General features: G+C 37.4%; 1 protein-coding gene across 1 annotated transcript; it reads right to left on the bottom strand.

The window, feature by feature from the left end:
• Positions 1-187: 187 nt before the first annotated feature.
• Positions 188-13,645, bottom strand: DDX1 (DEAD (Asp-Glu-Ala-Asp) box helicase 1; the record flags this gene model as incomplete). The annotated part of the gene is made up of 20 exons (XM_008942468.1): positions 188-308; positions 1,421-1,516; positions 1,732-1,774; positions 1,894-1,966; positions 2,437-2,509; positions 3,054-3,145; positions 3,811-3,957; positions 4,374-4,425; positions 5,391-5,579; positions 6,117-6,206; positions 6,922-7,020; positions 8,121-8,181; positions 9,171-9,309; positions 9,774-9,888; positions 10,331-10,407; positions 10,496-10,568; positions 11,855-11,931; positions 12,366-12,449; positions 13,378-13,461; positions 13,598-13,645. Coding segments are annotated over 20 exons (1,833 nt in total), but the record flags the coding sequence as incomplete, so codon positions are not given.
• Positions 13,646-14,675: the final 1,030 nt, after the last annotated feature.

The raw sequence follows: 14,675 nt of genomic DNA on the forward strand, positions 1-14,675 counted from the left end.
CACACACACACACACACACTTTGGCCACTTGGAACCATCTAAGAAATGAGGCTGCATGTAACAAATGCAGAAGACAGCAAAGAACTAGCAGGGTTTTTTTTAAACCATCACTCTGTAGCTGCACAGCCAACAACCAAGAAATTGAGCACTGCATAGCAGGGTAACTCAAAAGTAGTTCACTGCTTACCACCCAGAGCTCTTTTCTGCCCATATGTAACTTTCCCATCAAAATCATCTACTGGTACTTTTATGTCTGGTTCAACTTGGGTTATAGTGCAGTTTAAGTGTTCTTCAATCTCCCCCAGCAACTACAGGAAAAAAAAAATATTTAAAGAAATATATTTAAGTACTCTTATGGTCCAAGGCTTCAGTCAGACTAGTGTTCTCAACAGTCACATTCAAATAGTTTCAACAGGAACTGTATGCAGAAATTACAGACACCAAAGACTAATACATTTTCTGCATAAATGGACTATGGAAGTTCATTTCCCACCTCAGTATGTTTTTATCCTACCTAAAAACTTTTATCTTACATGCTACCTTACTTATGTAAGTGGGGCTACTTGATTATAAAAAGCTCACAGTCCAAGCTGATTTTACCACGTATCATTCACCCTTCCTTAATGGAGAAAGATGGGAAGTACTGTGAATTTAACAAGCATTCATACTTAGTACACAAATCCCTATGAAATTGTACTTAACTGAAATACTATTTCCAAGTTAGAGGAACAACAGCTTTAAGTTAGTTTTCAACAAATCACCTGAACAAAAATGTGTTAACTAACATGCTGTGATTCTTAAACAGCATTTGGTTAGGAAGACCATAGAGACACTGAAAATGAGACTCCAACTGAATTGGCTGAGAAAATTAAAATAAACTTTTGTAATTAAATAAATAACCTACAGAAAGTATAACTTGCAGAATTTTCTAATTTCTTCTTGGAATGAAATCAAAAGTTATAAACACCCCCAAACTAGCTTTGTACTTCATAGAATCATTCTGGTTCAATGAGATCTTCAAGATCAAGTCCAACTGTTAACGCAGCACTGCCAGGCCACCACTAAACCATGTCCTTACGTACGACATCTACAATTCTTTTAAATCCCTCCAGGGATGGTGACTCCACCACTTCCCTGGGCAGCCTGTTCCACTGCTTGACAACCCCTTCTGTGAAGAAATGTTTCTAATATCCAACCTAAACCTCCTTTGGTGCAACTTGAGGCCATTTCCTCTTATTGCTTGTTACTTGGGAGAAGAGACTAATTCCCACCTTGCTACAACCTCCTTTCAGGCAGTTATAGAAAGCAATAAGGTCTCTCCTCAGCCTCCTCATTTCCAGGATAAATAACCCTGCTACGCAGATAAAACAAGAACTATACCCCACAGGCCTAGAACTTTCTGGTTAAGCAAAACATTTACCTGCATCTCATTGTACCATATGGTACAACCTCCTTCTTCCTTCAGTCTAGTATTGTAACATCCTTTACCACGACTACTGCATACATGATACCAAACCTAGAAATAAAGGAAAATCAACTTCTAAAACTTGTGAAATTTTGTACATTCATTGACAGTTAAAGCATGAAAAAGAATTCAGATACCTATTTAAATACCCTTTCAATTAAGCAAGAAAAACAGTTTTCCAGAGCAGGATATTGAATTCAGATATGGCTAGTGGATAGAACTTCAGCGAATAATCCCTGTTCAATTTTGCTTTGGAGTATAATTACCTTTTCTTTCTCTTTTGCCACAAGGGAGATGGCCAAACCCATCCTGAAATATTACAGGAGAAAGGAGAGAGAAAAAAAAAAAATTTCAGTAAGTAGTGCCAACTTATGAAATCACCAAGAAGAATAACCAAAAAAACCATGGTGACTCCTGAATACACCCACCTCTCAGCTCTGCCCACTCTCCCAATGCGATGAACATAGTTCTGTTTTTCATCAGGGAGTGTGACGTTGATAACTGTGTGAGATACAATCCACAGTGAATACAAGCTCTTAAACACAGGAGCTAAGGCACAGACCAGACATCTAAAATAAATAGGATTCTGATTGCTGCAATCCCTCTCCTCAGCCCATACACCTACTTTGCGTTGTCACAGCAGTTACAGGTGTCATTACCTGCAACACCTATACTTAAGGCTTGCACTATAGAACTGCTTTCTCCATGATTACTTTTTTGACAAAGGTGGAAATACAAATGAAGAACGCCCAACAATGTAGAACATCATTAGGTATGCCCAACAACGTAGAACATCATTAGGCATCTGAGAAGGTACGGTGAAAAATCAAATTAGAAGTTGAAGCCACTAACATCTATAATTTCTAGAAATGAGGCTGTAAGTCATATACCTGTTTCAACTAGTCGACAGGATTGCAAACTTATTGAAGCTGCATGCAATTCAATAGCTTAGATCAAATGTTGTGTCTTACCATATGGAACACCATGAATATCAATTCCTCTAGCAGCAACATCTGTGCAGATCAAGAATCGGACGTCTCCTCTCTACAAAAACAGAGTTGTAAAGAAGTGTTGTGCTAAACAAGCCCATCAAAACCTCAGGCGATAAAACACTCTGCACTGACTTCACCTCTCAGTGTCTCTGTATGTTCAACAGTTCCAATAAAGCTCTTCCACAGTGCAACAATGCTTTTTGAACACTAATAGCTTGGTCAATTGAGATCCTTATTTCTTTCCCCAACAGCATGAGGTAAGTATAAGTTGCTGAATGACTTAAAACCAAATTGTCTAATACCTAAATAACTTAAGAACCAGTAACTTTAAAAAACAATGAAATGTGTTGCAGTTTAAATTTCGGTTTTATTTAAAACTAAGCCCATCTATCCTCCCAGTGAAAACTCCCAAAGGTCATATTGACTGACAGTATAGGTTTCCACCCACAGAAACTGTGCCTCACAATTTTTAGGAAGTGGGTCATAGCACATGTGATGTTAATTTCATTTAAATGGAGAACATAGCAACACAAACTAATGCATGATTTCAGATACAGGGAAGCGAGGGAAAAGCTTTGAAGAATCTGCTTCATCACCTTAAATCTTTCCAGGTTTTGCTTTCTTTCTTGAGGCTTTCTGTCACCATGCAGACAGACACAGGAGAACTGATGTCCCTTCCTATCAGGGCCTGAAAGAGTTGCTGTGTGTTAGTACCATCATACATAAGTGATGACATAACACTACACAGAACTGCAGAAAAGTATATTTTGTGGGCAAAACTCTCAACTCGGGGGAATTTTACTTTACTACCAATTAACCTAAAAGGCTAACTACTGATAAAGACATCATGGAAATACAGGACCAACACTAAAATCTAAAATTCCCTTGTTTATCCAAATGTGTCTTATCTTTCTACTCACACACCTCCTTTCAGCATGCCACTGTTCTCTCTCACATTCATCCTACATCTCACGTGTGGACTTTCGTAGAGGCACATTTCTTCCTGTGTCTCCTACCCCTAGCAGCTATCACTTTTTCTTACGTACATTTCAGCAGAGGCACCACATAGTCTTCTCATTGGTTTAAGTTTTGGTGCACAGCAGGTTGTTTCCAGCCATTTCAGAGTTGTCTGGAACAGATACAGGGGAGTTCATTGCCTCCTCCCACAAAGGGCACTCCTCCAGCTCCCTGCTACTGAATGCTGATTTCTATGCCCAGTCAGTATATAAAAAACTTAAGGACGATTTTATTTGTGAGGTGTCTGAGTACCAGTCAGTGGCCTATCTTATTCAGTTTTGGCTTTGAAAAAGAACAGGAAAGTGAGAAAAATAAGGTTTCTATGAAAAATACTACCTCCGCCCTGCTGGATGAAGTACTGCTCCAAGTTATCACAATCTAGCTTAGTCCTGCAGAAGATAATGGCTTGGTCCATCTTGTGTTCTTTGATTGCCCGAACAGTGTATTCTCCTTTTAGAATTTTAATAGCTTCAGACCACATTTCTAAGTAAAAGTAAAGAAGTTATTTCACTCAAATTCTTTAAAAATATGAAGAGCCTTTGAACAGCACATTTTTAATGTCTTCTCTAGCCTTTCATTAGACAGTTACATTTTCTTAGAAAAGCAAGTCAACTAAACTTTCAGTTTTTTCTTCCTCCACCCCCATGTTCCACTGCTCCAAGGTAATATAATGCAGAAAGAACCAAACTACTACAGAGCTTCAAATTACTTACACCAATAACTTGTGATTTACATACCTGTAAAATATATATTCTCCCCCCTAATTACAGAAAAACGTTTCTCTTCATAACTACAAAAATATGTAAATAGTTTTGGAGAAAGCCAACTCAAGGCAGTTATCTACTGTAATTTAGCTTTAGTTCATGACATTTACAAAGGATTATTCCACAAGCTGTTACCTGGAGTGTTAGCGCCAGGTCGTGTATTATCTTTGGCGTGTACTTCATCAGTCTGGTAAAAAAACAAAAACTCTTTAAGTCATTATTTGACACTTCGGAGGAAATAAATCCATTAAGCTAAAATTAGCAAGAGATTAAATACTGTTTAAAAGTATTGTTAGAACTCTGTTCTTCTCCAAACTAATCTACCTTTAGCTACAGAGAAGTCTTGACGGTGAGCACACAACTTGTTCACAAAAAAAGACAAAGTTACTTACGCAGACACCAGATAGAAACAACCTTTGAACTAAGTGATGAATTTAAAAAAAAACACCAAAACAAAATCATCAAACACGAAAACAATGTACTATAAACATGGTATCACACAAACATGGTTATCTTTTTCTCTATGCTAGTCTGAATCAGATATAAACCTAAACCAAAAGAAATAAACTCATTCTAAGACTTAAAGTCTCTAACAGACCTAACAAAGGGAACCTCCAGAGATAACGAGGCATTAAGAAAACCTATTGACTGTAGCTGTGTAAGAATCGAGAGTGAAATACAATCCCCAAGTTATTTACAATTTGAAAACTACAGACTTCAACCACAGCAACCACCACCTCACCACTTCTCCTCTAAACTACAAGCAGTCTGAGATGAAATACACGCCTCTAGAAATTGCTCATCTCACACTGGTTAGAGACAAACTTGCTTTACAGTATGCTGGAAAGTTTACTTCCTTCTGAACACTTGGAAATGAGAGGTACTAACTACAGTTAGGCCACAAACCACTAGCTGTGAAATGAGTGAAAAAAAAGAAGTGCAGTGCCATTATTATCTATTACAAATCAGAACGTTACTCTGTGAAGACCTTCCTCAATCATGTTTGTAAGACTGACATGGAACAAGCCACTCCAGATACACTAAGCTGTTTCAATAGCTGGCAAAGTTCCTACAACATTAGGCCCAAATTCTGAAGGTTAAGTAAATAAAATATGGGCAAATAATCTTAATTTTCACTTATAGACCACTTACTCTGATATGATTCTTGCCGAGCCTTTCCCAGAGTTTGTCAGCTTTTGGATTTACAGGGACCACTACATGGTGTACAGTTTCAGGGACAGAGTCTTCTCCTTTCAAATCAACCCAGGTGGGAAAATGCATGATCTTTTCAGACAGTTTTTTCACATCAAAAGAATGTAGTGTTGCAGAGCACACAATCACCTGAGAAGGAAAAAGCAATATGGTTACCACTGAAGATCAGATTCACCCAGCAAAAAAGGACAGAGGAAGAATGTTACGTAGTTGAACAGCACAATGTAGCTCAACAGAGCCCCTGACTGACTTTCTCATCAGCTGGGTGATTCATGTGATGAGGAGTCAAGACACAAGATAAGTTACTTAACTATTCTCTTACAAAAATCCAGTCACTTAAGAGGAAGAAAGCAGAATTACTGAGAGCCCATTATTATACCTTTAGAAATCATGATGTGCATAGTTAGATATAAATGTATCCGAAAAACAATTAACTCAAATACTGCTAAACATTGGGCTTCAAAATCCAGTATCCTAAAAATACATATTCACAGGCAACTACTGAGCCTCATGAACAAATGTTTGTGACATGAGCTATAATAAAATCTTACTCAAAAAAGCACGTAGCAAACAACAACTGAACACAGTGTACACCACACAAAACCCTTTCCCAAACAAACGAACCCACCACAAAAGAACACCAAAAAGCATGAACAAATTTAATACCTGAAGTCTCTTCCCATCTGAAGTTATCTGAGGAATTTGACCATGGATTCTGTTTATGAAATCTGAATAACCTTGGAGGAGAAGGCCATCCTACATGGGAATGAAAAGAAATAAAGCTGCAATTCTTATTTCTGATTTCTAAGTTTACACACTTGAATTAAACAATACGCTTGTACTCGCCAAATTTTCTTTTCTTAATCTCTTCTAATTAGCAGGACAGGTCAATGTCTGGCTGGGACAGTATTACTGAGCAGGAAAAAAAGTTGGGAGTATTTACAAGTACAGATGCTGTGCTTCACAAAAAATTGAACATCTGCCTCAGCAGCTCCTAGCTAATAACCCAAGGCACTCCATCTTTCTGATTATTCATTTGCACTATAGCACACCAGAGGGACAGGCACTCATTTCACAGCATACTGATTGCAACATTCACTGGTCTCAAGACCTGCTGGGGAATCTACAATGCTTTTCTCATCTTTGTCCTTCCAAGTTCCCTGTACAGTGACAGGGACAGATTTCATTATGCAGAGAAATCTTTCAGGCTGCATTCACAATTATAAATAAATAAAACTCCAAACAAACAAACAAAACCAACAAACAACTTTACCAGAGAAGCTAAAAGGGCAAACAACTATGTAGGTTACTCTGGTTACAAAAGATGAACCAGGAGGAGTCTATAGGTAGCTAATTGTTGCTCCCCTGAAGTACCAAATGCTACAGAGCAATGATGCTCTGCTGACTCTTTCAGGAAAGGTCACGCTGCACTTGAGAACAGAACTGGAGTATCCCTTAGTTCTTTACATACAGCTTCATCCAGAACCAGGAATCTAACTTGAGACAAATTAAGCTTCCCTGTTGAGACCAGGTCATCCAGTCTTCCAGGAGTTCCGACGACAATATCCACCTGTGCAAGACAGAAGAGTATGAATTGGTCCCATAACGACCTAGCAGCATTACCAGCTTTGTTCAAGTTTAACATTAAGAGACAATTCTGATGCCCTATTTTCTATGATATACAGTTTCATAAAATCCTAGAGTAATTTGGGTTAGAGGGATCTCTGGAAGTCATCTGGTCTCCACTCCCACCATCACATACAAATCAAGAACAACTACTAAGTTGTTTTAGGTAGTTGCCTGACAAAGTTTTCAGTATCTTCAAGGAAAGAGATCCCACAACCTCTCTGGGCAACTTTCATTTCAGTTCTACAGCTATTTCATTAGCAGAATCTGCCTTAGGCAGGACTTATTTTTAAATGGGGATAAAATAAATTTACTTTTTTTGTACTGTCAAAGTATACATATCAGGAGTATCAACCATAGAAATAACTTGAGATCTTGCCAGATGGAAAAGTTTACCATCATGAATTTAGCATTCACATGAAAAGCTAGCAATCTTCTAAGCAGGCTTAGAACTAGAACAGGCTTCTTGAACTAGAAAATTTACAATTTTACAGCCAGAATCACTGAAAAACATCAATAGTGACATGGTCTTACTTCCAAAACTGAGTGTTAAATAAAAAAAAAATAATTAAAAAAAAAAAAAGACATTCTCTCCCTACAGCATGACTGAATTGATTGTACATCCCATGCTACTGAAGCTAGACTGGTTCCTTCCATGCAGAGCTGGTTAGTGTTTATGTAATTAAAACAGGTAATTGTCAACCTGTTTTAATTACATAAACATGAAACAGAAATTAACAGGAAAACTGCCTCTGTCTTGCTAGTTAAAATAAAGACAACTTTTATAAGTTGTCCTTAAAATTTTCCCAAGTACTCAGGCTTCAACAGAATTGGACCAAGTACTATAAACACTAGTATTGACAACTGCCATGGAAGTAAAGCCACAAATGCCAGACCAGTGCAGCATGAGCTTGCTATCAACTGCACATTTTCTTTCCATCAGGTTTACAGAAGTTACAAGCAGCACTGTTACTATTCTCTAGCAACATCATATAATTTTATAGTTTGCATTCTGAATAGCTCATGAACAACAATACAACTTACTCCTTGTTCCAGTATAGATAGTTGATCTCTTGCAGCAACTCCACCAATAATCAACAGTTCCCTAAAATTACATAAACATATTTTGACATTTGCTAGTTTATTACATACAGAGGACATATTAAACATCTGGCTGAAGAGTGATTCTTTTATTAGCTCATGGTTAACAGATCTGAACAGTAACTTTAAGAGCAAAATAGGAAAAAAAAATAAAATTGGTCCCTTCATATGCAATGTTTAATTCTTGAATTTTAATTCAAAAAGCTGAAGTAGTTACTGAATTGAATTTGCATTTGAATACTTTATTGCTGTTGTATAAAAACACAACACCTTAACTATTTTCTTCTTAAAGAATCTGTTCCTTAAAAGTTTCAAACATAAGTTAATAAGTTTCTTTTCTTCCTCAAAGCTAGAAAGACAATGAACAGTAAACTCAATTAATCTTGCATAACAGCTTGCCTCTCTTCACTGCTACTTGTCTGCAATTCTAGTAAAAGTACTCTGAAGTAAGAATACGGAAACAGTTGTTTAAGTTTTATAAGCACAGTCTAGACCAAAGCAACTTGTAGATGATTTGTCAGAATTGTATCCCCATGATAATCACTGCAACATTTGTCCTGTGACCATACTAATGTTGTATACAAGCTCTGCTCTTCTTACTACTTGGAGAGGAAAAACAAAACGAGGGCAGAGGGAGGTGGGGGGCACAGGAAGATGCTCAGAAAAGGAGGGCAGTAAGCAGATGATGAGCTTTCCTTGAGGAAAATCATTAAGTACCACACACCTTTGACAATCTGAAGAAAAAAAAAAAATCAAAACCAAACAGATTTGTCATGCCAGAAAGATGCAGTCTATAGATAAAACACATCAAAAAAAGCCTTAACTAGTCTGACTGTAGCTGAAAAGTGCCAAGGCTGGTTGATAGCAGATATTAATGGGGCTGTTATCAGCAGCACTGCAGATTAAAGTCCACTTAGCTACAAAGTGAACAACCCCCATCTCCCTGCAAAGTCATGGCCATGGACAATACAATTATAATAGATGCACTGTTACCTTAATTTTGGATTTTCAACATATTTTTTGAACTGCTTCACATTGTTCAAAGTTTGTTCTGCCAGCTCTCTTGATGGCTCTACAATCAATGCTTTTGGAGCATTTGGAAGGTTCTGTGTTTGAACCACTTGTGCATTTCCTAAGTGAAAAAAAACATGCCATCAAAACATGGATTTTCTCCAAGTAGCTTAAAACCTGATTCTAGATGCTCCATTCATGGGTGGTGCTACAGCTCACTCGCTTTTTAATAGCTTTAGACCAAGGGATTACAAGTGAACCTTGCCATGAGAGTGGGGTATATTAGCAATGTAGCATAATCAATTTTATTGCAGAGCTTACACACACACACACACTTAAAGATGACACTATTGTGTAATTTAGCTCAACTTCTGTTTTCATCTGATGCATTTCTTAATTCAAAATGTTAGATTTGTGGTTTAAAATGATGAAAAACTGGAATACTTGAAGTACTAATATTGTTGCTATCAGCAAGACCGTTGTAAGACCTTGAATACAGCAGTAATGGAGCAATTAAGTTATCAAAAGCTGCTCTGTAACACAATTTGTATATAGAAGCTAGGGAAGTTTAAAAGCCTAACCTACCTGAGTGTTGTGATTTTACAACACTGCCGTCAGGAGCCTTGCAAAGACCAATGTAGCCATCTTTTGGTGGAAACTTGAAATCTTCTTCACCAAAATTGAATTTCAGTTCAGCATTCTAGATTTCAACAAAGTTGTGTTAGACGGATTCAAGAGATCACACAAAGTGAGAAAATTCAGTAATTTACTTCCCCACGAGAACCCAGCTAGATGAGGAGGGGAAGGTGGCGTTTATTCCTGCCTTAGACACTGCCCTTCCCCAAGCTGTCACAGCATACCAGTTTAATACAGGTAAGATAGCAGTATTATTAAGGATTAATTATCTCTGCTATCCCACCCTCATATTAAATTTAAATATTTGATATTTAACTTGAATGGTGCTTGTCAAAGCTAACAGACAGTGATGACCATTCCAGTAGTGAAATGCTAGCAGACCAAAGGAAATGGAATGTGCAGCCAAACTACAGTAATTGCAGGTGGCTATGCAAATTTTACAAAGAAGTTAGTTACCAAAACTAGAACAATTTTCATGATCCTGCACATCTGTGACACCAAGTTACCTTCAGTACACAAGCTGCAAAAAGTGCTTGGTTCCTTATGTGTGGTGGGATTTCAAATGCAAGGCCAAGGTCCTTCCCTGAAATCAGAGTTAGTTCAGTCAGATTGAGGGCATGTGCATTCCTCTCACTGCCCAATAGAATTCCAAGGAAGTGAAGTGAACTTACCATTTTTAGAAAATTTTATTTGTCCTTTATCTATGTCTAGATAACACCCAATTGTATCATGCATAGTGAATTCCTGTAACAAAAATAAGTTTGTGTAGCTAAGAGATTTTAGTGCTCAATGTATTAAGAAAACTTAGGCCTTACATTCTGCCAACTTTTAGTTTTACCACTTCCCCCTACTAAATTCCATTTCTTGAGAGAAGCAAGTTTATTTGATTCCAATAACATTATTTTAAATAGCATGCATATTATTTTTTGATTGCAAATCTTCAGTAAACTGCCCGATTTACTTAGACATTTAAACATTTATTGCTGCTTTCAGTTTATTTTCAAGCCAAACACTTCAGACAATGACAAATTTAAGCCACTTAAATAACTGGAAGTATTCTGTATTATGGAAAGGTGTATTAGTCATGCATTTATTAGCCAATATAAGTCTAAGCTTAGAGCACCAAACAGCAACAGAAACCTGTATTTTGACTACCTAAAAAGATTAACTCTTGCAGCAGGTACTATATGCACATTATGCATACTGAAATACCTCATTTAAATATCCTGATATCTGTTCATTGTAAAGGTATTGAATAAAATCTGTGTATTATAAAGTGTTTCTAAGTCAATAGCTCAGAAGTCACTGCTGTAAAAAAGCTACAACAGTCATAAAAGTTGAATGTCATAAAGCTTGCAGAGTTCATTAATACCACAAAAAGACCTGAGTTTCTGCTGCAGTGTTCCTATTTATATAAATGATGCTTGAACATCTGATCTCTTGACTGGCACACTACACAAAACTCACCACCAACATTCCTGGTAGACATTTTCAGAGGTCTACATTAAGGTAACAGTTCTAAAGACAAACCCAACTCAACAGCCAGAAATAAAAGCATGACTAGCCACATCTTAATCAGCATTTAAGTACATGTTTACTAGTAGTTACAGTAGAAGTAATCACACAGCTCTCTAATACATCAAAACATGCTTGGTGAGGATGCCCTCACTTAGACATCCACCAAAGAACACAGACAGCTTGGGTGCTGTTCAGCTAAGACTGAAATAAGAAATAAATCCAAGAGATTAGTTAACATCTAACCTGTGAAACACAGAAAAGATTTATCTTCTTAATAAGAGTCAATATATTTGCAGTCTTAGCCAAAATCGTAAACCTTAAACTGGTAACTGGTTTTGTTGAATCTGTTAATGTGCTTTTATCCAAAAATGCTTCAGTGTTTTTCTCTGTGCTTTTGCCCAATGACCTTTCCTTAGAATTCAGCAGTATTACAAGACAGTTGATTGTTATAGCACAGAACTAACATGCAAAACTTCTAATTATGCTTTTACCAGTAAACTATTCAAGCTTACCTCACCATAGCTGTCAAATTGCTTGTTGTGAGATTTCTTACCAGTGCCACCAAAGCCAAAGCCAAATTTATCAGTGCCTGAAGACAAAACAAAGGACAGCTTTTTATCTTTTGGTTGACACTTCACACTTTTTCCTCTTTGTATTGGCAACTGAAGGCTCTAGCACGACCATGTAAAAAAATAATACACAGTGCTAACTAAAGGTTCTAGCTTTGATATGCACTAAAGAAGTATTTTTCTAACAGCACATTTATTGATTTTACTAGTCTCCAGTCATCATCATTTAAGAAATCTAAATAAAATGGAAGGAGCCAGAAGACAGGAAACTTTGCTGCTGCCTTTGCAGATCTCCTCTCACAGGAAGAACAATATTTGTACAGAAAGTTTTAAACTCCCCTATATTGCTATCCTTCCCAAGAAGCCCATTCTCTTTAAGACTATTACAGGACTCGAGCCATTCCATACAAATGTGAAAACTGTCCACAGGATTCTTCTTTTAAAGGAGACTCACCCAAGTCTAGTGAAGCCTGCATAGTTGACCAACCAACTCTGCACAAGCCTTGGTCATGACAGGAAACTTCATAGTAGTATTTGCCTTTAAGAGAGAAAGAAAGGATCTAACACACCATATAAATTTCCATTTCTTCCAGGTGGTTCTGTTTGGCTATCTGAAAAACCATGCAAGTCTAATGCTTCCACCCCTGCTGAAAGGGGCAGAAAATCTCCTATTAGGTTGGTGTGAAAAGGTTCTGTAAGAACCTATGTATGTAATGAAAACACAGATTATCACAGAACAGCAGGCAAGGGAGAGAAAAAAAAACATATGCTAAGGTGTGTGAAAGGCTCTAAGACTGATAAGCTGTAGACCAGTGGATCTGATCTCCACTGATCCAGTGGAGCAGCACAGAATCCAACAAATACACAAGAACTGATAAACCTCAGAACACCAGGGGTCTGCTGAATCACATACAAAACCACCAGCATCAACAGCTGGTTGTATAGTTTCAACCATATCCAACTGGCTGCTATGTACAGACAAGCTACATGATTATCTGCAGACCTGGCGAAATGAGACTGAGGGTCTCTCAACACCCACCCAGAACCACAGGAGTACCAGTGCAACTCTGCTTCTGAGTCAAGAGCTGGGGTTGGCCTCAACTGTTGTGCCAACCATGTAACAATGAAATTTGTGCATGTATTTGTGTGAAGTGTGCAAGGAAACAACTGAACATACTGTGTGAGTAGCTATTTCCTATTAATAAACACCTTAATAAAATGTGTTCTAATGAATATTAGTTATGATCTTGTCTCCTTCAAGATAATCTCCTACCAGGGAGAAAGTAATTTATAACCTAAGGAGAGCAAAACAGAGGTGTTTGTCCTTCCAAAACCTTCATAAGTTGAGTAATGACACATTTGCTCAGCTGGATATGAGTTTAAAATGCAACCATCTACATAAACAATGTGTGACAAGCAAGCACTTCAGCTGAAACTTCTAGAAGAGCCTCCAAAATAATATTTACCTTTAGTCACGCCTCTGGTTGCTCTGCACCCATGCCATTCTTTTACCTCTCTGCTTTGGCAACACAAACCATCCGACCCAATTGCTGAAAATTACAAAACAGTATTAGTTAAAGAAACTGCCTCACTAACTGCTTTTACATTAACTTTTCACACATGCTTTCTTAGTTTATTATCTTTTTCACTGAGTGAAATTTTCAAGTGAACATTTGGACTACTCACCAAAAGCTGATCCTCTATCATATGGGTTCATTTGCCATTTATTGAGCACTAAGTGTGAAAGACAGAAACAGAAAATGCATTACATCAACAAGGTAAGCCTGGAAAGCTCAAATCAGAAGTTCAGATTGGTTCTGCAGTGTTCGGCTTAATTTTCTGGGGAGGCAGCTTTGTTCCAATGCAATTAATACAAGGTCAAAATGAAGGCCTACAGCTTGAAGGAGGGGCACAACACATTTCAAATTCAGCTAGAAAACACCTCAAAATTCAGTAAGAGCAATAAATTTGAAATGTATTTGCTATTTCTGTTCAAGTTTAGATTAAGGTATTTTTCAGGGTATCAGTTAAAATGTCACTAAGATACACACACATACAGCACATAAAATTTCTGACTTCATTTTTCATATGCCAAATAATATGCTGCAAAAAAGTTTAGAGATTCCACAATATAAGGATTTTGTTGGGTAAAACTAGATGCCATTTCAATTAGGATTACTGAATGTATTTGCATTAAAAAATAAAATCCTCCTTGGAGGAGTGTGAAGTTGACTGTACTGTCACCACTGTAGTGATAATTATAATGAAGCTGAAAGAGAAGAACTCCTGTAACATCTTCAGAGTGTTGTTTGTGCAGATACTGTCACTTACATAAGTCTCCATCTATAAATACCACAGACTGGGCATGGTTACCAGCTTTCTAGTTGCAAGCTTATTTAAATCGATGTACAATAGATACTCAAACACTGTGAGCATATTACCATGGTTACAATCCATTCTATAACCATGGGTTTTGACCCTGTGCAATCTGTGCTCAGTTCAGTGTTTACTAATTCAAATCTGCAGTAACCTAAGATGTTGTTATTTGGCTTCCAAACCCAGACATCTGCCCCAAGGTATGCAACAGCTTTGCTCAGCACAGCAGAACTGGGAGACACACAACAGTGCTACCCCAGCCACACAAAAATAAGTTTGAGTCTGGAAGAGATTTCTCCTCAAGCTTCCTTTAGAGGCCCAAAGCAACCATGTGGCATCACTGCTGGTGTCTCATCTACCACTGCAACTGGAAGATTTTTTTTTAATC

This window comes from Merops nubicus, unplaced genomic scaffold (assembly GCF_000691845.1).
Source record: "Merops nubicus isolate BGI_N331 unplaced genomic scaffold, ASM69184v1 scaffold52226, whole genome shotgun sequence".
Classification (NCBI taxonomy): domain Eukaryota; kingdom Metazoa; phylum Chordata; class Aves; order Coraciiformes; family Meropidae; genus Merops; species Merops nubicus.